The 22342-nt window shown below is 45.5% G+C and overlaps 1 protein-coding gene and 1 long non-coding RNA gene across 4 annotated transcripts in view; one reads left to right on the top strand and one right to left on the bottom strand.

The window, feature by feature from the left end:
- The window catches only part of LOC106629378 (uncharacterized), a 58038-nt gene extending 50579 nt beyond the window's left edge, over positions 1-7459 (top strand). Inside the window, exons 2-4 of the long non-coding RNA XR_001332687.3 lie at positions 1942-2039; positions 2670-2850; positions 5127-7459. This is a non-coding gene — a long non-coding RNA (uncharacterized LOC106629378). The remainder of the gene's footprint in view (positions 1-1941; positions 2040-2669; positions 2851-5126) is intronic.
- Positions 1-22342, bottom strand: part of PLCB1 (phospholipase C beta 1) — a 306384-nt gene that overhangs the window by 134454 nt on the left and 149588 nt on the right. For all 3 annotated transcript variants that reach the window (XM_005486821.3, XM_005486820.3, XM_005486822.4), the window contains exons 4-9: positions 17120-17260; positions 11708-11787; positions 8822-8875; positions 8217-8292; positions 2238-2338; positions 954-1120 (exon numbers count right to left, since the gene is read on the bottom strand). In XM_005486821.3, coding sequence (XP_005486878.2) covers positions 954-1120; positions 2238-2338; positions 8217-8292; positions 8822-8875; positions 11708-11787; positions 17120-17260 — 619 coding nt within the window. The remainder of the gene's footprint in view (positions 1-953; positions 1121-2237; positions 2339-8216; positions 8293-8821; positions 8876-11707; positions 11788-17119; positions 17261-22342) is intronic.

Here is a 22342-nt window from a genome sequence, read left to right on the forward strand (position 1 = left end):
TTTAACCCTCCACAAAAAACTGGAAACACTCACTTGGATTGCTCTAGAAAAATAAGAAACTTAAGAGGAAAAAATTAGAAGTGTTTGAGAGACAACATTCATGACGACATCAGTTTCCTCCAGCAAGATGCAAAGGTGAGAAAGCTTCCAGATGGGAGTGCCTTCAGTTAACCTCCCGACTCCTGGGTCTTTCTGGATTTTTTTGATCCATAATCTCTGGACCAAACAGTCTTTTTTTCATATTAGATCTGTTTTTCAGGATACTCCCATGTCTCTAAAATTTCTAAAGGTGTAAACACATCAAAAGCTGGGCTAATCATCAGGATATGCGCATTGGAATAAAACAGGATGCAGACACAAACTGAACGCTATTTTAAGACTTGTGGTGGTAGCAAAAATCTGCAGAGATTTGTGCAGGAGCTCTTTCACTGGTTTTGGCTAAGTGCCCAGCTAAATCCTGACAACACTTGAGATGTTCAAAAGGCAATTTTCTGTGATTATAGCATGAAATACACTGAGTTGATCTCATATCTTGCATTGTACACCACTTTATCCAAAAGCAGAGGGCTAGATTTAATAGTATTATTAAATTATAGATTTATCACGCTCTGAGTTCCATTGGCCCTGATTTTTTTTCTTTCAGCTTTACATTTTAGATGCTGGTAAACAGGCACTGTAATAGCCAGGCTTCTGCTGAGGGTCACATCCCAGAGCAAGTCTCCTGTCAATCCCCCCCACTGCAAAGCAAGCAGGGAAAGCAGCCCCATCCCTGCTCACTGACATCAACCCAACACATTTTATTTTAAAATGCACCGCAGGATGTCTCACTGGCCTGTGTGATCCCAAAGCAGACAGCTGGGACAGCAGCTGGATTTGGAAGCAGACTTGGCTCTAGCATGTAGGAGGGCTGAGTGACAGCGTCTGAGTGCAGCAGGAGTGTGAAATGCACTGACCTTTCTTTGCCAGGTTGCTGTTGGGTTCATACTTCTCAATCAGCACTTGAACTTGCTCTTGTTTGAGAGGTGGGTAAAGGATCTCATTCAATCGTGGATCCCGCTGCTTCAAATTGATGAAGTCCATCATCTGATCCACAGTAAGGTAGGGCTTGCTCTTGGCACCACTGCAGAGAAATTAAAGCAACAGCAAAGTCACGTTAATACATTTCCTTGGAGTTCTGGGTCTGAAACTTCCCAAGGAAACTGAAACAAGATTCATACAAAACTATCACACAACAGAAACATCGCTCCACTGTGCCTCTGCACTGATTTATTTTGCCAAAGTTTCTCCATCAGACATCTAGGAGGAAGATCTTTGACAATGTTCAGCATTACTGGCATCAATGGGAAGACTTGGAGCAATGCTAAAAGCCTTTCATTCCTCTGAATTCTTGGGATGGAGCTATTTAAAAAAGCAAAAGAGAAAACAGCCATGGGATTCAATCCCCAGCTTGCCACAACCACTCTGCTGGCACTCCTGGCCCAGCTATTTGGGTTACTGCTGAATAACAGCAGCCCTGATTGCATTATTCTGGTGATTTGTGTGGGTCCCTTTTTTAGAAACCTTCTAAAAGCTTCGAGGTGCTCTGCAAGGCAAGCAAAAAGCTGCCTGTTTGGGGAGGCAGTGAAGAGAGCAGAGTTTGGCACAAGCTGTGCCCCGACAGAAACCCAGGCTTGCTGTCCTGCCTCCACTGATCAGGCTGTGCTCAAAGTGAAGCACACAGATTGCTGCAGGGGTAGGGGCACCAGGAGTTACACAGCTCAGAACTGAATGATCAAATCAGTTGTAGCCAGCTGCTAATTTAATTTCACGGTGTGAATCCATCATACTCAAATCCTAAAAGTTGCTGCATTTTTTCCCAGTCCTAATTAAGCTTTTGGGGGTGATTTTCATGCCTATTTTGTGCTGTTATTGCTTATTACTCTTCTTTCTTGACTTTCTCAGAAACCTAAGGTGTCCTGATCAATGCAGAAAAACAAGACCTGGCAGTTCTGCTCCTCCAGGAACAAATTCCTTTAAAACTCAAGCCATCAGAAGTGGAGGTAAAAGCCTGGGAGAGAAAGACACCCTTGATCCAAGATTAAATAACAGCCCTGCTTGACATTTGAATCTGTTACTGGCCAGCCCTGCGTGCTGCTGTAGTGTAAATAACCCACTTTGCCATGGCCAGCCCAGAAATCAGTGAATGGGGAAAATAAATAAATAAAAAAATAAATAAAGCAGTGAGAGTGCTTCCTTACAACTCAGAGAAGATGTGGTCGATCTCAGGCCGAGGGCAGAGGTTGTTCAGGAACACTCTGTACACTTCTGGCGTGAAGTCGTCTTGAGGGATTGAATCATTCTGTGAAATGGGGAAACAAACAGACAAAGAGAGACATACAGCACTGTTATATGTTCTGTGCACACTGAGCACTCAGTGTTGGCTGCTTTTGATTTCCTTCCTGCAACCCAGAGGAGCCCAGGTTCTGCAGGGTTGTAAGCTCCCCTGAATCCCAGAGCAGCTTAAAGAGTACAGCTTAAAAAAATACACACAAATATATCTGTATTTTAATTTTATTTACTATATTATGTATAACATTGTTTATTATATATAATATTATTTGTTACATTATATATATTTATTTTATGTATTATATATCTATATTTTTTATTAATTATTTTTTATTTTTCAGCTTCCATGAGGCCCACGTATCTCATCCTGTGAGCACGTGGGAAGGAGGAGGAAGGCACATGTCCCTACCTAACCCCCTGCCCCAGAGCAGGAATGGGTGTAGCAGCCCTGCTGAGTCTCTGAGCTCACCCCAGCCGTGCTGAGCCCGTGGCTGTCAGTGAGCAGAGCAGCAGCATCACAGGGTGAGGATGTCACTCATCCTGCCAGAGCTGTCACACAGCTGGGGAGCAATCTGGGTCACTGTGTCACTACTGCTACACTTGTTCCCTGGCAGCAGCGGGGATCCTGCCTGTTCCTTCCTGCACATACACGTTCAGGATGCCACCGTTCTGGGCAGCACTCAAGCAGCACAGCTCTGCCATCCATCTTTATCTTTGTCCTGAACACTCAGTGTGACACACTGAGCAATCACATTTCTTTTAGAGGAATTGATAAAAATGCTCACCTGCAGAACACATGCCAGCATTTTTTTTCCCTTACATCTTCTACAATTTAGAGTGATTTAATTTTAGAGTGATGTAAATTTAGTCTAACTTCTAGATGACAATTTCATCACCCTCACTACATTCTTCTCCAAAAAAGTCAAATTACTGGAGGCATCTACTGTACTGAGTATGAGTCCTTCATCCAAAGCTGTGGCATGTGGTCGCTGGGAGCACCATGGCCCACAGTATGGCTCTCCATGCTCCCAAAAGGGATGAACTAGAGGAAGAGGATGGTAACTAGGGCACAAAGCTGCTTGCCTGGCAAGGCTGGCTGGGGCAAGCAGTGCCTGTGTTACTGTGCCTGTTCAGCAGCGTTGCCAGGGGAACCTGCAGCATGGCTCAAGCCTTTGTCAGACCCAAGGAAACTTTGCTGTGATCTTCCTGCCTCAGGTTACAAGAAATAAACAATGCCACAGGCATCACTTTGTGTCCTTTCATCCGAAATTCACACAGCTTGAGAGGGCTTTATCCTGTTTCTGTCCACAGGAGTCAATCTGTCCCAGCCTGACCAGTCTGGGCTGTTCTCTGCTCTGCCTGGACAACCATCCCCAGGCTCCCACATTCTGGGTGACCACAGCAGAGCCCTAACCCTCCTTTTTCTGGCAGGCTGGGGTGGCTGCAGGGTGAGCTGGTTCAGACTCCCCCAGCCAGTGTGTATTTCTCCCTGTGTGTGTTTCCCATGGGATCAATCCCTGAGCCAGGTAACTCACTGCTGCCAGGGCCAGGGCCAGGCTGGATGGAGAAGGGGGAATGCTGAGGGGACAGCATGAAAACAGGGCTGCCAGTGGCACTGCCCCCATGGCACTGGAAAATCCAAGCTGTGCAGCTCTCGGTGCCAACACCTGTGCTTGCCTTGAGGCTGGGATTCTCAAAGCTTGGGAATTCTCCTGCTAGAGTTGGCAGCCTGCCCTCCCCTGCTCATAACCTCTGTCCAGCAGGGTGCTGCTCCTCAGCCAGGCCTTTTCAATGATTCTCTGACCCCCACAGAGCCACAGCTACATCAAGCCACTATTTTTTTCTTTACAAGGGATTTGAAGGTGCTCAGCTGAACAAAAGTTGATTTCTTCCAATAGCCTGAGACCCAGGCTCTGATTTGCCCCTCAGACCCAATTAGCAGACATCAGTTTGCCTCCCTGTGTCTGCAAACACCCACTGCAAAGAGAACAACCAACATGAGCCCTCAGGCACAAGTGTACAGAACTTTTTAATAGGTGCTTCCTACCAGTGCCATCATCAGTGGGCTACAAACCACAGATATCTAGATGGGAGGCTGAAGCCACCTCAGGCACAGCCTCTCACAGCCACATTTGGCTTCCAAAAGCCTGCGTGCCCCCAGGGATGGAAATACACTGCCCCCTGACTCAGGCTGGTCTGAGCCATCCCCGCTCCAGAGGAACCACCCACACACCTTATGGGCTCATCTCTTTGTGACACCAAGGAACAGAGCACAAACCTCCTGCACCACATGAGAGCATCCCTCCTTCCCAGCCTGGCTCAATGCTGGCATTCCATTTTATCCCTTGATTAGATTCTCTACTAATTTCAAGCCCTGCTGATTTAGGATTTGCCTGCTAACCTGCCTGCTTTTATAACATCTGTATCCAGTCTGTTACGTATTTGGAAGCATGAGAGCTAATTCAGATTATTTGCACAGACTGGACTCAAGAGGTGGTTATTTTATTTTAACACTCAAGCTCGCTGGTGCTTCATTGTGAACCCTGACATTAACTAGAAGGCAAAAACCACTTTTCACAGCCAAAAGGCCAGCTAAAATAAAGCTCTCCAAATTCTATTTAAGGCACCTTTAACCAAAGCAAACAAAAAATATCCAACAATAACAAAAAGCAACCCCATTTCCAAAAGACAGCCAAGATTTAAAATAAACCTACATAGGAGAATCAGATGGCAGTCAGAAATTCATTGGGGTATTTAAAAACTTTGTTTAAATGTTTATTTAATCTTTCTGTTTTCAGATCTGCTGGATGATGACTGTTCCAAAAATCAGGATTCTTGGATTGATTCTGCAAGACTCCACACAGGCCAGTTGTGACCCAGAAAAAGAGAAATTACTAAAGCCATGCTTTGAAAAGTGCTTGACTTGAGGCCCATGGCTCATCCCACTCTAATCATGCCCTGCTGCTCAGCACTGCAGAGAGTCCATCTCTTATTAAGGTCCTTAAAGACAAAAAAAAGGATTTATTTCAGCAATTGTGAGGGTCCTCTCTGGCGCTACTCCTCAGGAGGAAAACAACTACCTGGGCAAGGAGAACTCTTGCTCCTCTTGCACTAAGTGCAGAGCCTGCAGGTTTTTCCCTGGGGAGTGGGGCTGATGGATGGGGTCCCTGTCCTGTCACAGAAAATCCACACAGGGACACTGTCCCCTGTCCCTGTGAGAGGCACATGAGGGAACATCCCAAGCTTCAAGATTCACCCCCAAGTTCCAAGAGCTGCAGCACACATGGTGTGAAGCTCATGGCCAACAAGCTCCGTATCCTCCCAGAGCAATGAGAGGTGGGCAAGCTCAGTGAGAAAATCCATGAGGCATGAATATGAAAATGCAGAGCCGGAACTGCTAACATCCATGAGAGATTGTCATGAATTCTCTGAATAATTTGGCTGAGCAAACTCCCTGATATTCATGTCTTGCATGCTGCTGGAGTCCATTGCTCTCCCAAGGCTTTATGGGAACACCATTTGTCCTGCAGTAATAGGGCAGAAAAGCTGGAGCTAAGAATTTCACTTGCTCAAATAAACAGGAACACAAAGGAAAGGAGCTGTGGTTGAAGTTCTGCTTCTCTTCCATTCCCTCACCTCCATGAGATTCAGTTTTGCCCTTCCACAGTATTTTCCAAAGATGATCAACACAGTTCTCTCTGGTGCATGCAGCACATTTCCCTTTTGCCCCAACCAAAGAAAAGATCTACTTCATACTCTGAATCATTTTCAAGATGGTATCCCAGCAACAAGCATCCAGCAGTGTGTATGTAAAACTGGCTCTACTTAGATAAATAGCAGAAAAGACTGCAGTTTCTTTCAAAGACCCAAATGACATTTAAATTTTCCTTTCAGAGACACGTAGTAAACGGAAGGAATAAATCAGCTGATTCAGAAAGCAGCGCCTCAGAGATTTTTTTTGCACACTTTGTCTTGTTTGCTATCAATTAAATGGAAACTCATCTTTAAAACCTTTCTCTCCACATTTCTAACCTCACAATATTACTTCAGATAAGATTATTACAGTATTTTATACCTATTTTGCTGACATTCCTAGGAATTTTATTTAAGCCTATGAAGGAAGGTCTCACTGAAGGGGTGTTTGAAGGTTGGCTGGGAAAGATTTTGCTCCTCTGTTTTGGAGCTGCAGGAAGGGGCTCTGTTAAACCACTGGGGGAGCAAATATCAAGGAAACCTCTCAGCACAGAGCTTTGTATGAGTCAGGGGATCAGGAGATGCAGGCTGTCTCTGCTACAGAAGGGTTGTGCCCCACCTCTTGGACCCCTGAAGGAAGGAATTATCCTGCAGGAAGCTTTCCTGGGATTAAAACCCAGTTTGAGCAGGGAGGTGGGAGCACATGTCCCACTGTGGTTGCTCCCAGCCTCACCCAATCTGTGACTCCAGAGTTAACTGGAATCACCTGCTCAAGGTCATTCCATGGAAAAAAGCCTTCTTGAGGGCCAGGTGCCACCCTGGAAATGCTCTGGGTTGAGGAGAGCTCCTGGATGAGCAGGATGCAATGGCTGCATCCCTGCAGCGTTAGCAGCTCCCACAGCACATTTCCTTCATGCACCTTTTGGATAAGGCAGGAGGGTTTAGCCTGTCACTTATCTCCAGCTACAGATCACACCTCAGGCTAACACTGAAAGTGTGCAAAGGTCACCTATCCCTAAAATGCCCTCACAGGATTCCTCTAGGACAGCTTGCACAAACTCTGCCCTTCCTTTGAATCCTTTCAGGCTTCTTCTAGTGCCCCTGATCCTAAACAACTCCAACCCAAAAGCACTCAGAGGGGTCTCAGGGACCTCAGGGTGGGAAAGCCAGAGCTGCTGCTGAGGAGCCGTCCAGAGCAAAGGCAGCACAGAGGAGAGGACACAGCAGCCAAGCCCAGCCAAGCTGGTAGGATGTCAGGGGACAGGACGGTCAGGATGGATGGAGATGAGAGATCTCCGAGGCCAGATCAGGAACTTGGGGTTTATTGCAAAGGGCCTGGGTGCAGGGCCCTGCTGGGAGCTGCCAAATACAGCTCAGAGCAGGCCCGAGAGGAGAGAGAGAGCAAAAGGGGTAAGAGAGCGAGGTTCTCATTACAATACAATAAATCTTCTTCTGTGTTGAATATTCTGATTTGTTGTCTTATATAGCACAGCAGTTCTATTATCATTATGTTACCTTAGATATCAAGAGTTCTACTATCATTATGGCACAAGGATTCCATATCACCAGGGTTTCATACCTCCTCAATGTTTCTCATAGGCAGCTCCTCTATGCACTGACTCTTCCTGGTCCTTGCAGCAGCCATCTGACTGCAGCTCCCACCAATCCACTCTTTTATACCACTGCTCTTATTGGCTACAGGTGTGGCCTGTTAACATCAGGCCTGCTCCTAATCTTTAGTAATGGGTTCAGCTGCAACTCTTTAGGGGGTAAGATTGCACTCTATACACCTTCATTTACCCACACTGTGTACCCCTACACTAATTTTAACTAACTAATCTAGTACAATATACAAATTTTATAGCATTTACATACAGCCTATAAGAATCATTACATTACCATACTGTGTTGCATTTTTAACTATTTAAAAACTCCTCTTTGGGCCCCTTCTGCCAAGCTGGCAGGGTCTGCTCTGAGCCTTGGGCCTGTCTGCAGGCAGAGGGTGTTGTTCCATCTAAAGGGGATCACCTTCAGCTGGCCACACCATTATTTTCTCCATTGTTTGAAGTATCTCAAAGCTTGCTTTCATTTCAATCTCCCTTATAGTTTCCATATTCTCAAGACCTTTTGCCAGACAATGATATTAATAAGGCTTTCCTGTTGCATGCCCCCACCAGAGCTCACTCAGAGCTTACCCTGGAGGAGGGCAGGTTGCAGGCCTCCAGCGCCGTCTCCACGCGCTTTCTGTCCGAGGAGAACAGGCGGTAAATGCTGCAAGGGGCACAAACACAGGGGTTTGCTGTAAACAACTGCCTTGATGGCCCTTGTGCCTCAAGGACTGAGGATCTCCCAGCAGCCTATTGCATCTTTAGCCATTTGTTTCCATTTGCTGGCTGCTCAGTACAGAGGGGAGTTTGACAGAGCTTGGTTTTAACTCTACCCCACACCAGCCCCTATCACAGCAGGCATTTATTTCAGCCATCACTGGTCTCTTCATTCCCCCAGTGACATACAATTTGAATCTGTTTATTCACACATGTCCCTGAGATAAAGAAATTATGCTGCTTCTTTTTTTTTTATTATTTTTAATTTTAAATTTTCACAAGTGGAAAGAACCAGGGCAAAGAGGCAGGACATCTGTGTCCAAAGGGCATTTGAGCAGAGACACCCCATCATCACTGTTATAAAGAGAGGGTAAAATTATTCTCCTAGGCACAGGGGTGCCAAACTCATCCCAAACACATCTTCACAGCCCCAAGTCAGCAGAGAGCACGTGGCAAGGAAGGGGAACAGCACTTACTTCTTCAGAGGAATGCGCCCCTCTGGAGTCACCTGCAGCTTGAGCTTTGTGTAGCTGTGGAGAGAAAAGCACCCTGCTTTATTTTTACAGCATTTTCAAGGAGCTCTCCATCACCTTCCTAGCTCTGGGCTAGTGCTCTGATCATGTGGCAAGTCCCACTCAGCTCCTTCTCCCAGTAGGAAAACGTGTTGGGATATCATTATTGACCACAAACCTTCTACTGTCTGTCCTGAGAGAACTGTAAATGAGTTTTGCAGTAATATCATCTGGTGAAAAATGTGGCAACACTTAAACACTTTAGAGGACTTTTTTTTTTTTTGTTAGAAAATTCAGCTTTTTCACTTCACCCAGTGGTCTGCCAAGAGAAGAAGGAACTGCATGGTTCTAATAAACTTTCCTTTTCTCCCCAACAGAAAATGCCATTAGCAACCACTTCAAAAGCACAGTGCATGCTGAAAGTAGGATGACTGGGATAGGAACATTTCCACAAATCCTTGACTGTCCACAGTTTCATTGTCTGGAAACTGAAGCCTTTCATGCTACTGTGTCACCAAGCACAATTCCCAGCACTGAGGGAGATTAAAACAAAAAAATCACAGCAGCTATTTAAAAAAACCAAAGTTACTTTTATTTTGCCTTCTATCTTTTCAAAATTTTGACTACATTTTGGTGACATTGAGTGTTTTCCTCTATAACCAAGGAAGTTAGAAATAACAGAAGATGGGCAAAAGCTGTTTATTATTGCACTTCCAGTGCTCCAAGGAACTGAATGCCATAGAGAAAACCCCTTCATTCTGCTCCAATGCAATCTAGTTTTCTCTTTCAACAAAAGGGTTCTGATAGGACTCCAACCAACTCTTTGCTTAGTACGCCAATTATAATGGGGAAATAATTTAATCTTCAAAGTTATACATTTCTTAAGTGGCTGATTTGGCATCCGTGCAGAGGAGCTGGGAAACCTCACGGTTTCCAAGTGATTTATTAATTAGTGGGAAAAAACACAGGAATGCCATGCTTGCCTGCCACTGAATCCACACAGTGCGTCCAGTGACTTCATCTTTAATTAATATGGCTTGAAAAGCTGCCAAGGAACAGCTCCAGCCAAGGAGCTCTGCTGCAGCGTGTGATGAGACATTTCATCCCTGGTTGGGGTAGGAAAGGGCCTATTAGGCACAGCCCAACCCTCCCCACTGCAGAGCTGCCAGCAGAGCCCACTGGGCACCGGGGCATTTCAGGGGCAGGAAATTGTACAACAAATCCCCCTCCAAGCCCTTCTCCAGCCTGTGGAGCTGAAGGAAGTCACAGCTCAGGTGGGCACACTCCCAGCAGGCAGGGCCAACAGGAAATGTGAAATGTTCCCATCCATCTGGGATTTTGTTTGCCTAAAACATCCCTGCTGCCCCAACACACCATTGTCAGACACAATACTGTGTTTCCAACAACACCCACCCTTCAGATCTGCCTTAAGAATTTCTGCATGGGGAGGAAACAGACACCCACAGATGCACATCCCTCCCTCCCACCCACAGCAGGCACCTGTGGCTCTGTGGGATTAAATTCAGCACTCTGGAACATTCTGACTCTGAGGGCAGCTCATGGAAGAAACCTCACAAAGTGCAGGAAAAGGGGAGGTTAATTTTGGAAGGAAGATGATTTTAGGAAGGTAAGTTTAGCCCTGCCTGTGAGCAGGGAAAGGTGTTTGGGGTGACACAAAGCTGACTTTAAGCAGCTAACTCAGAGCCTAGGGAGGTGCAGTCCCTCTTTTAGATGCCCAAAAAGCCAGTGAGTATCCCAGTTCAACACCAGCACTTTCTGGCAGGCTTTGCCATGCTGTTCTCAAAGCTCTGATTTCCACTAAACTGCCTCTCATCAGCTGAGAATTGCTAACATGAGGTTTAGCTCTCTTCCCTTTCAGGTGTGCATTTCACCCAAACCTTCTCACAAACAGCTTTTCTGCTTCATGGAAAGCAACCCAGAATCTGCCCTCTCTGCCAGGCAATGCAGAGGAATGAATTCTCTCTGGATCACATGGAAATCAGAGAGATGGGACTGAGGAAAAGGGACTTCTGGCATTTCTCTTTTTTTGTTTTGTTATCAATAAAAGACAAATAGGAAAACAAACCAGAAGCAAGTCAGTCCAGAATATTCTTTCTTTTTAAATGGAGACTTTCAGCCTAGAGCTGAAGCTTCAACTGTACAAGGGGCAGGGAACATGGAACTCTGACTTTTTCTGCAATGATTTCATAGTTTGCCAGGAGAACCCTAGAAAGGATTTTTGCTTAGATGACTTGTGGATAACAGGCTTTTTAGAGCCAAAGGAACAAGGAGCTGTGTTTACAGAAGTGACAAGGCAGCAGAGCAGAAACAATGTGTGCCAAGGTGAGTAAGAGGCTGGAGGAAGATGCTGCAGAAGAAGGAGCAGCTCCCTAGGGTGACAGGCAGGGCCTTCTCCACAAACAGGACACCCAGCTCCCCAGGGTGACACAACCAGGGCCTTCTCCAGAAACAGGACACCCAGCTCTCAGGGTGACACAACCAGGGCCTTCTCCACAAACAGGACACCCAGCTCTCAGGGTGACAGGCAGGGCCTTCTCCAGAAACAGGACACCCAGCTCCCTATGGTGACACAACCAAGGCCTTCTCTAGAAACAGTACACCCAGCTCCCCAGGGTGACACAACCAGGGCCTTCTCCACAAACAGGACACCCAGCTCCCCAGGGTGACACAACCAGGGCCTTCTCCACAAACAGGACACCCAGCTCCCCAGGGTGACACAACCAGGGCCTTCTCTAGAAACAGGACACCCAGCTCTCAGGGTGACACAACCAGGGCCTTCTCTAGAAACAGGACACCCAGCTCCCCAGGGTGACAGCCAGGGCCACTTACGCCTTCTCCAGGAACGCGTCCCTCGACATGTTCTGAGCCAGCAAATTTGTTGCCAAACTGAACACTTCATCTGACCACTCCTGTGAAGGAAAAATTGAAGAAATGAGGCTCAGTTTAGATGTTTAGTGACACAATGCAACACATTTTTGGAAATTACGCTTTGAAGAAAAGGGCCTAATTAAAGCCTGAACTTGCTTTTTCCAATTACATCTTCCCTCCTCATCTGTGAGACCTGTTTTTCTCATGCTAGAGAAAAAATGAAGACTGTTACAAATCAAAGTCCTGACTCTATCAAAGATAAGAAAGAAGCTTATAAAAACTCCCCAAGCAGCAGAAATACACAGGAGTACATTTCAATTACTCTGATGTGCAAGGAAGATGCAACTCCAAAGAACTCTTTCTCCCTGATTGCACATCCTCACATTGTGGTCCTATCCCTCACGAAATATTTTTCCCTCTTCCTGGTGCAGGGAAGAAATGCTACAGAATCATGGAATGGTTTGGGTTGGAAGGATGTCCAAGAGGATCCAGATCCAAGGGACACCTTCCCCTAGACAGGCTGCCCCACATTCATCCAGTCCTTCCCCTGCCTCCCTGACCTTTCCTGGTTCCCAGCAGGGCTGACCATGATTATAAACTGAATTTTAGAGTTTGTGCTGCTCTCCTCCCTCTCACGTCTCTCCCACAGCTCTTCATTGACAGCTTCAGTGCACTTTTCCTTCCCAACTTGGTGCTTATTAACAGTCTTTAATTGCAAACCTTTTTCATCACAACTGTGGTTTTGGATTGACTTTGTTTCACCCCAGTGAAAGAAAGGGAAGAAAACAAGCAGTGCCTTTGCAAACAATGTGATTGGTTTTTGTTTTAGTTGACAAAGCTTTCAGAGTTTTGTTCCAAACAAAAGTTTATGTTTCCTTTCATAACAGTCCAAATCCAAAATTCCCACTGCCACCCTCTTTGGGAAATATTCCCTTCTCCTTGGCCTTTCTTTTTCTTGAAAAAAAAATATATTTAAAACAAGGGGGAGACCATTCTGCCAAAAATGGATAGGGATGGGAAGTGTCATTGACTTCCACTAAAACAAATGTTCCTGTGTCACTTTGCAGCTTAGAGCCTGTTTTACCAAAAAATCCTCATTTTTCCACATGACTAGGTGACTGATTTGAGAAGCTGGAGGGGTTTTCCACCTTTTTTATATGCTGAGGTTTTTTCCCTGATGTTATCAGACCTTGTTCCTGAAGCTGGTGTCCCACCTGTGCTGCCAAGGACAAGGCTGCCTGCATGCCCAGTGTTTTAGTGTGTTTTAGTGGCCTTTGATGTCCTGCAGCTCTCAGATCCTGAGCCCATCCCACTCACCCTCAGCAACAGAGGTAACACCTCTCCTGTGCTGCTGTTTGTGCATGAGAAACCTTCTTCCCTCAGACACAGACTTGCTCTGGAGGCAAATCAGTGTTGCCCAGATAGTCCTCCCTCCACCTTCTTGTGCCATTCTTCTCCTTTGATTGTTTTTCCTTCTTAGGTCTAGTTTGGAAAAGCCAGGGGTGTGAGAAGGCAGAGGAGGAGGAGTCAGGCTTGCTAGCAGCACAACTGCTTTGCTGTGAGTCCTGGAACAGAGAGCATATTAAGTGCAGCATCTGTTTTTCTTCTTGGCAACTCATTTTTCCAGGCTCAAAATAGGCTCATCTTGTAAACACTGCTTTGTTTAGGCACTAATAATAGCTGCTCAGACTTCTCCCTGTGACACCGACGGCCACAGAGACTCACACAGCACAAAATACTCGCTGGAAATCGAAAATACACTGCCTTTTAACAGACCCCGATGGACTGTTCTCATCTTGCCGCTTCTGCTGGGCTTGAAGCTGCAATATTTTGTGTAAAACAGAAGTAGGGCACTCCAAGAATATTCCACACCCCAGTTCTTCCTTTCCTCTGTCCGAGTGCTTGTTGACGGGAGAGCGAGGGGAACTCACTCATTATGTGCCTGTCACACACATTATTTATGTCAGCAGCCTTGCCATTTGTTCCATTCTGCTCCTCTGCTGGCTTTTCCTGGCCCTCCAAAGCAGCCCCATTGCTGTTGCCAGAGACTCTGAGGGTACCTGCAGGCTGAGCCACTCCTAACTGTGACTGCCATGGGTGCTGCAGCCTCTGCACCCATGTGATACAACAGGAAAACAGAAATCTGGGCTTTTGGAAACAAAACAGGGCTGCAGCAGTGCCAGCAAACCCAGCACTGACCCCTCATGGGAGCAGAAGGACCTGGCCTTCTGATCTGCAACTCCAAGAAGCCACATCCATCATGGTGACAGAGAGCTTCCTGCACCTGATCCCCTCCTGGCTGTGTCCTGCCACACCAGTTCACCTTCTGCCATTCCTGTGAGCTTTGCTGAGGGGTAATTCAGCTGCTCAGGGCTTTGGCAGGCAGCACATGAGCAGCAGCTCCTTGGAAAGGTGCTGCTCCTTTGGAAATGCACTAATCTCTCTTCCTCTGCATGCATCAGGGGACCATGAGACAGAAGAGATGAGACCTTTTTCATAAGAAAAGGCAGCACAGAGCCTTGAAAACTCTTCCTTCAAATCAGGCGTAACTACATGTGAAGGCAATGTCCCTCACACATTTCTTTTTGGTGGGAGGCTAACAAAGCAAGCTGCTGAAATTCTACACTTTCAGAATTTCATTTTTTAAAAAACCGTTTCAAGTGAACGTGAATTTATTTAATTCTACTGATCAAGCTCTTACGTACACTGGGGAAGCTAGAAAAATGAAGATGTATGCTGGAAAGAATAGGATAGTGTGACTTGTGAATCATCCTCAATGACATCATTTTACTGATGGAGGAATTCATCAGCTCTCAGTGATGCATTTTACCCAAAGCTCATCAAAGTGAGGAGAAAGAGATTTCCTGGGGCTCTGGACAGGGCCCTGCATGGCCGGGATGGGAGTGCAGAAAGAACAGAGATGTTCCCTTCTCAATCTGCTGGATTTGGGAAGAGAGGGAACTGATGGGCTGGACTTCTTCATGCTGGGAGTGGAGACAGAGAAAAGGAGCATTTGCTCAGAACAGGGTTTGGGAATGAACTCTGCTGCTTCTGCAGCAATCTGAGGATGCTCACAAGTAAATCCTACCCCAGACAGGCACTCTCAGATGGAAATAAGTGAGGGCTCTCTCAGTGCTGCTTCTCTCCCCAGCAGGACACACCTTCCTGCCTGCCCTTTACACCAGGGCCTCATGAATTCCAAGCTGCATTCTTTGATCAGAGCAGGTGCCCTCAGCTCATCACTGATGTGCTTTAAATATCAGTTATTTTCTCCTGGAGCAATGAACACAAACCAGCACACTGACATTTCTATTTCCTGCACCTGAGGCAAGCTGAAGAACCCAAGACTTGCATATTCTCCTACTTTTCCCATAACTTGGCCAGTGGATGTGACCAGCAGAGTTTGTAGCAGAAAAGGCAAAGGGAGAAATGCTCTAATGCAATGATTTTAATTGCCTCATTAAGATCATTACAGTTTACTTTGCCTTTCTCCTTAAGGGAGCTCTGGTCAACACTTGCCACACAGCTTGAAGGTGTCACAAATGAAGGGTTAACCAAAAAATATTCATGCACTGAAAAGGAAAGGTGGGAAGGATTTCCATTGGCACTTGCTTTCCCTGGAACATCAGAAGGGTCAAAATTTGCAAGCGTGACGCTGGAAACGCCTTGTACTGACATTGCTCCCCAGAGCTCCCTGAGGGATGGCTTGTGCCTGATGTGCTTATTTATTACACCTTCTCTGACTCACTGCATGGGGCTGAGACAATAGAGACCAAATTCTGTGTTCTGGTTCATGTAAAGTTGGTAAACAGGTTCAAAGGGGAGGAATTTTTAGATGTGTTCAACAGCGATCAAAACTGTTCTGATTCAGACAATCAGGACATTTAACACGGCCTCAAAGCACACACAATTCATCTGCAATTCCTTAAAAATTGCATCCCCAGGCCACAGTGCCCAACTGATCAAATATTAATTTATTTGCTCTACTGCATTTACAAATAAAAAGAAAGACTCAGATTCTTAGTTACTCAGATGGTAGGAGTTACTCAAGATTTAGAGCAGCCAAGCTTTTACAAAATATGATTTTATCCACTTTAAGGTTCCATTATCAAACAGAAAATAGCCCTAAAACACCCATTTCTGTGCTGTTGTAGCAAATAGATTATGGCTTACGGACTGCTGGCTAGACAGGAAAGTGAGAAGGAGGACACAAGCTCCTGATTTGGGTGATTTTTCCTGCTCCTTGATAAGGGACAGCAATTTCTGCGGGGAAAGCTTTAGCATACCTTTTCATTTCCCTTCATAAGCATAGCTCCTTTTTTCTCCTGAAGAGTTATTCCAACTGCTTTCATTTCTGCACTGTTAAGATTTCTCACCCTGTAGAGCTCTGCATTTTCCAGCCTAAGAACAGCACTTCCCTCTCAGCTCTTCATGGACCACCACAAACTCCTCTGTCTCTATTCTTCTGTGACCAAGAAGAACTGGAAATCGTGGTTTTGCCAACTGGCTAAAGAAGATTAGCAGAAATGGGAATCTGGCAAGCAGAAATGTCCCCTCCTTGCTGAAGGCTTTCATCCTATGATCTTTTTGCACCTGGCCTAACAGTCCTTGTGGGCTGTGAGGTGTTAAAATAATCCCTCGCTGTTGTTAAATCCCTGCAGGCTGCAGAGAAGCTCTTTTCACACAATCTGGTGAAGGCCAGGATGTGAAAATGCCCTGTGCAAAGTGTTCTGTGCGTGGATTTCTGGATTTCTGGGAGCAGAGCGTGCCCACATGAGTGGAAGGAGAGAGAGGAGAGGCTTTGGGATGTCTGCTGGAAACAGATAAAGCAAAAGTTCCCAGCTCATTAAACAGAATTGAATGGTAGAGAAATTGGAAGGAGGAGGAAAAAAACCAAACACAAATGTACTTAAGTGTAATTGCATGTTGTGGGTTGGACAGAGGAAACTGATGGACCTGCACAGAAAAAACTACTTTTCTAAGAAAATGATATTGACTACAAGCCTTATCAAGGGCTCTCAGCAGGCAAAATGTGATGCTGCTACTGAAATACTGATGTGTGTTTGGGGAGCCACAGTGTAACATCTCATTCCTGAGCTAAAATTTGTGTGTAACACTATTTTTACTGCGATTATTTGGGCTTTACAAGCAACGTTCTGAACACGAGCACACTTAGCAGGGGCATTAATCTTGCTGAATAAACTCCTTGGGAAAAAAAACCTCCACAAAACAAAAAAAGATTGCACATTTCTTCTTGGGAAGCTCCAGAATAGAACTGTGCTTCATCTCACAGCAGGTCCCACTTTCAGCTCAGGTATCCCTATCTCCAAAGCTGAATTGGCTGTGACAGACTTGACGTGGCAGGGGCGTTACCTTTGCAATGTCATCCTGGAATGCCACGAGGTTCAGGTAGGAGATGTTGACCAGGTCAGGCCCGTACACCACGGTGATCATCCTGTTTTCCAGCCGGCCTCCCGCGTTCCCAGCGTCCAGCAGCTCCCGCAGCTTCGGGTCCTGCAGGGGAGCAGCCACCAAAGGGTTAAAAACCGCTGCAAATACACTGCACAAGCTGCAAACACTCCCACTCTGAAAAATCTGTGTCATTCTGAATGTTTTAAACACGTTGGCCTGTCGGTTCTGATCCGGCTAATGACTCATTAAATAGTTAAAGTTATTAGCCCAGAATAAAAAGGAAATAATTTCTGTAAATGCTCCAAAGCTCTGAGCTCCATGTTGGTGCTGTGCACACTCAGAGCTGTCCAGCTGATGGCTGCACAGTCCTGTTTTCAGTCATTTTGCTGCAGAAGTCAAGCAAACACAAACTGTCAAAACAACACAATCTGTCCAAAGGCTACTGTCCTCAGCAGCGATTTTAATGGGTCTGAGATAAAACCGAAAATGAGAACTTAAGTTTTTCCTGAGGAATTAAGAAGACTTTTGGAGTTAACTGTCTTAAACTCTATGAAATGAGTAATGGAATTTTGGCGTTGCCCTCCTCTTTCTTCATATTCAACAGGTGATGTATTATTGAAATTATTAGTTATATTCCATTTAGATTTAGCTTTTAGCCTTCACCCTCCCAGTTTGTACCCAATACAGAATCACAGACTCATCTAGGTTGGAAAAGACCTTTAAGAGCATGGAGTGCAGCTGTTCCCCCTGCCCTGCCAAAGCCACCCCTGAGCCATGTCCCCAAATGCCACCTCCACACTGTTAAAGCCCTCCAGGGATGGTGACTCAACCCCTTCGTGGGCACCTTGTTCCAGCCTCACAGAGGAGCCACCACCTAACACTTCTGTGAAGGAAAGCAGAATTCAAGGGTTTTTACCAGCTATTAATAGCCTGAACCTCAGCTGCACTGCAACCTAAATTTGAGTGAAAACCTCAGGTTATTTGGTGACTCTGCTCATTTCTGTGAGGCTGCTCCATTTCCAAGAATGCACTCAGTGTGTTTGAAATGAAGAAAACGGGTCCCTGGCCTTGTGGTGAAGTTTATGGAGACAGATGAAAAGCTGCCCTGCATGACTGGATTCACCCTTTGGAAAGGGCCTGTACAATGTGAAAGCTCAGCTCTCCTAGAAGGCAACAGTGCTCAGTCTCCTACAAAAACTAAAAAATGGCTAGCAAGAGAATCCCTGTGGGATGACAGATGCTGTGCAGAGATCAAGTTATTTCAAAACTGCCACAATAAATGCTCTGCACTTTGAATTGCACTCTCCCATGAATCCTCTCCCCACACTGCCTGCATATGTTCCATTTCTGGTATTCTTAATATTTCATAACTTTTTAAATAAGTATCTACATTTCCACCAACTGATACCAATTAAATTTAAAATGACAAGGTTAATATGATAAAAAAGGGCCATTTTTCATGGATCTTGCAGGAAATCCTGTACCAACAAGACATCAATCTACAGGGCATCTCCTGATAGGTATCATACCTTCTTGGAGGCAATGGAGCTGTGTGTGCTCACCAAACACTTCACCAGATTTAGGAAAACACTTTTGGAGCATGAGGTAGAAACTGAAAAGAAAGTACAGGGCTGTCTATCATAAGTGCTAAGCCTCTTTAAATACTGGGTATGATGCCAAGAGTTACAGGAGAACAGACAGAATGATCCTATTTAAGGGCTCTGTAAATGGGGAATATCATTGTGCTCCCAGACAAAGATGGTTTCGTGGGTAAACAAGTTAATCACAGCCTTTCACGGGAGAGAAACACGGGAGGGGGATACAGAAAGAGTAGTTGTGTTTCAGAGATTTCAGAGGATTCAAAAGCAGAAAGACAAAGAAATAGTATCATTTAGATGTGGGAGAAGGGCTAGAGAAATGCCCTGCAGTTGCTCAGTCAGTCATGGTGCATTACTTGATGGGTTCCTTTCTCCTTTATTTACAGGCTGGATGTTTCAAAGCTTTGTTTTATGTCTCTGGGAGATGAGAATCCATCTCCTTTCCATTCCAGCCCCAAATCAGACAGATAAATGCCTGTGCTCAAGGGCCTGTCTGGGAGCAGCATCATTCTTCCTGGGCTCAGACAGAGGGGGACTGTGCCTCTGCTTTCCTGCTTCCCCAGCACTGCCTCTGCTCCCTCCCTGTCCCTGAGCCTCCTGCTCACAGCTCTGCTCTGGACCATGGACTGCACTGGGAGCACCACAAGGAGAGGGCAGAACCTCCCTCTTCTGCATTTACACCTGGCCAAGGCTGCCTCAGGGGTGAATCACACTCCGGTATGACCAAGACAGGCACCAGCCACGCACCACAGAATAATGAAACATATTTGCAATGAGATGCTTTCTCCAAGGAAATTCATCCAAAGCAAAGTTATCTGGCACTGGCTCAGTTTTCAGAAGTGCAAATTAGTGGCAAATCAAGCAATGTGAGTGTGGGTTTGGTTTTCCAAATCCAAGATTTTTTTTGCCAGGTTTTCCAAGCAAGCAGTTAGAGCATTGTCTTTGCGCTGCTGTGTTTGAATGGCTAAAATGTGAATTTCTCTGCTCTAAGGCTTGTCTAGCAAAGTTGGAAGCACAGAGTCCATTACAGCAGTGCCCTGTCCAGCACCACCCAGCAGCTGTTAATAAAGGAATACACCACAATTCCTGGGCTGTCTCAGTGAAACATGCTGTAGGCCCCACAGACCCCAAAGACATATTCTAATAGCTGGTTTTTAGTATTGTTTTAAATATTTTCTATTTTTAATTTCAGTGCAAGAGAATAATTTTGATGCAAACATGACTCACAGCCATGCTGACCCCTGCCATGGGTGCATTTGCCCTTCAGGGTGACAGATGCACTTGTCAGTGACAACCTCACCCTCAGCTGATGATCCAGGCCATAATTAGTGCTTGGATCTGAGGTTCTCACACACCAAACCCCACTGCCAGCTCCCACATTCATTCCTCTGCTCCCTTGTTACCCCCTTTGCTGCAAACACTGCTGAGGAGATGAGCAAAATCTCCTTTTCCAACATCTTGAAGACTCTCAGTGCTCTATGAATCAAAGCCCTTCTGAAAATGTCACCAGGTTTTCCCGTGGAGATGGCAGGAAAGCACATGGGGAAAAAATACCAAACCAAGCAGCAAGACCAAATTTAGCTTCTTTTATGCAAAATGGGATTGATTTTGGTGATTCCATTTTAGGGAATGACACTGGCAAAGCTGCTGCTGGCTGGGGTTGTGGTTCATGCACTGGGCCACAAGTGGACAGATTGGTTTGGGGACACACTCTTTGCTAAACTGGGGCCTAATTAGCAATATGGTGAGCTCTTTGATGGACATTCAGAAGAATTACACCTATTTAATACTGATTACAGCAACTTTTGGAACACCTGAAGTTTGGGAACACACCCATGGGATGGCCAATAAACAGCAGCCATTGGCAATACCCACGTAACTCATCCAAGTTCCGTTTGCAGCTCAATATTTTAAGTCTTATGATGTTTCCTTTTGCTTCTTGCAGTCAAAAGGGATCGGTTTGGTTTTCCCTTTCCACTGGAGTCTGGTAGGAGCTTCAGCTCAAAGACTGTAAGTACCTGAAGGCTGCCCCAGAAATAGGTCAGGAAAATCAGTGTTTGGATGGGACAGTGCTGCTTAAATTCCCAGGGGCAGATGGAATTTGTGAGCAGGCAAATGTGGAGGAGGCGATAAGGATGGTGTTGGCAGCACAAAGAGCTTTAGAATCTATAAAAAATCACATTTGTCATGTCAAATTTGGGGGTAAGGTTGGTCAGAGGATTGCCTGCTCATTGGAAAACATCTTCCCTATTTGGTTCTGCTGTCTTGGGAAACTTATCAAAGAAAATATACCTTAAAACAATGGGAAATAAAGAGAGAATAGAGGAAAACATTAACCAGAAACATTAAAAAATAAAGGCTTATGGAAGTCCTACCATTTTCATGAACAAATGCAAAATAATGACTTTTTGTTAGAAACCAGGGTCCTGTAGACAGATGGATAAAAATAGATTTCAATCAGACTTTCCTAAGTTTCTCCTGCTGTATTTCCTTTTCACTGGAAATCATAAGAATAACACAAACTCAGAGAGGCACCTCAGCCACATCACAATCCCTGCCTGCCACTGTGACTGCTGTTATTAAAATGTAGGTCCTAACCCTGAAATCCCAATTAGTGTGTGCTCTGCACAGCACAGCAAATGCCATAACATCTTTTATTAGTATCACCAGCTCCTTAAACTGGTTTTTTTTCCCTGCAAACCTGCAGCACACCATCTGCCTCTGGTTCTTTCATGGTCATAAAAGGCTGCCACGAGGTTCTGTGGCACCCAAATGCTGATCCCAATACTCCAGGGAGCAGCAGGGCAGCTGCAGTGGTGCCTTGGGTTTAGTTTTTATATTTTTCAGATTCTGAGCTGCTTTAGTGTGTGGGTCTGGGCTCCATATTATGGGATGGTGAACTCTGTGCACAGAGCAGGGAGACAAAACAATTCCTGCTCCAGCTGGGCACCAAGGACAAATGATCCAGATCTCAGCCCAGGAGCACAAACCCTGTGGGCTGGAGAGAGAAAAACAAGCAGGGTGGGACTGCCTGGGCTAAAGCTGGAATGGGACAATGAACTGCAAGGTGCAAATGGAGCAGAACTAATAAAAGTGAGAGACTCCATGACCAATTGTGCATTTTGGGACCATTTTGGGTTCATCTGGGATGCAGCCCAAGTGGCATCAATGGAGATGCTTTGAATAAATCCCTATTTTATTCTGTATCTCCATCCAGCCCCTGTTCTAGGCCAGCCTTCCCAAGGCATCAGCAGCACCATCTCAGAGAGCAGCTTCTGATCCCTTTAAAAAGCAAAGGAAATGCTAAAGGTTTTCCTGGGTTTGATGGTTATAGATATCCAGACTATCACAGCTTCTTGGGCTGCTGGAACAGGTGTGCAACTAAATATTGGGAATTTTTAGTGAAAACATGAATTAAAATTCAAAAACCTCTCAAAACTATCTCACACTGCTATAGGGTACTTCAGAATTCCCTGCACTGCAACTGTCATGGTCTGCATTACTACCTGTAACTATCACAATCCCAAATCATTGCATTTATGTCCTGACAACTTCAGGAGAGACTTGAAACAAAAATGGCACCAAT

The sequence above is a fragment of the Zonotrichia albicollis genome, chromosome 3, assembly GCF_047830755.1.
Source record: "Zonotrichia albicollis isolate bZonAlb1 chromosome 3, bZonAlb1.hap1, whole genome shotgun sequence".
Taxonomy (NCBI): Eukaryota; Metazoa; Chordata; class Aves; order Passeriformes; family Passerellidae; genus Zonotrichia; species Zonotrichia albicollis.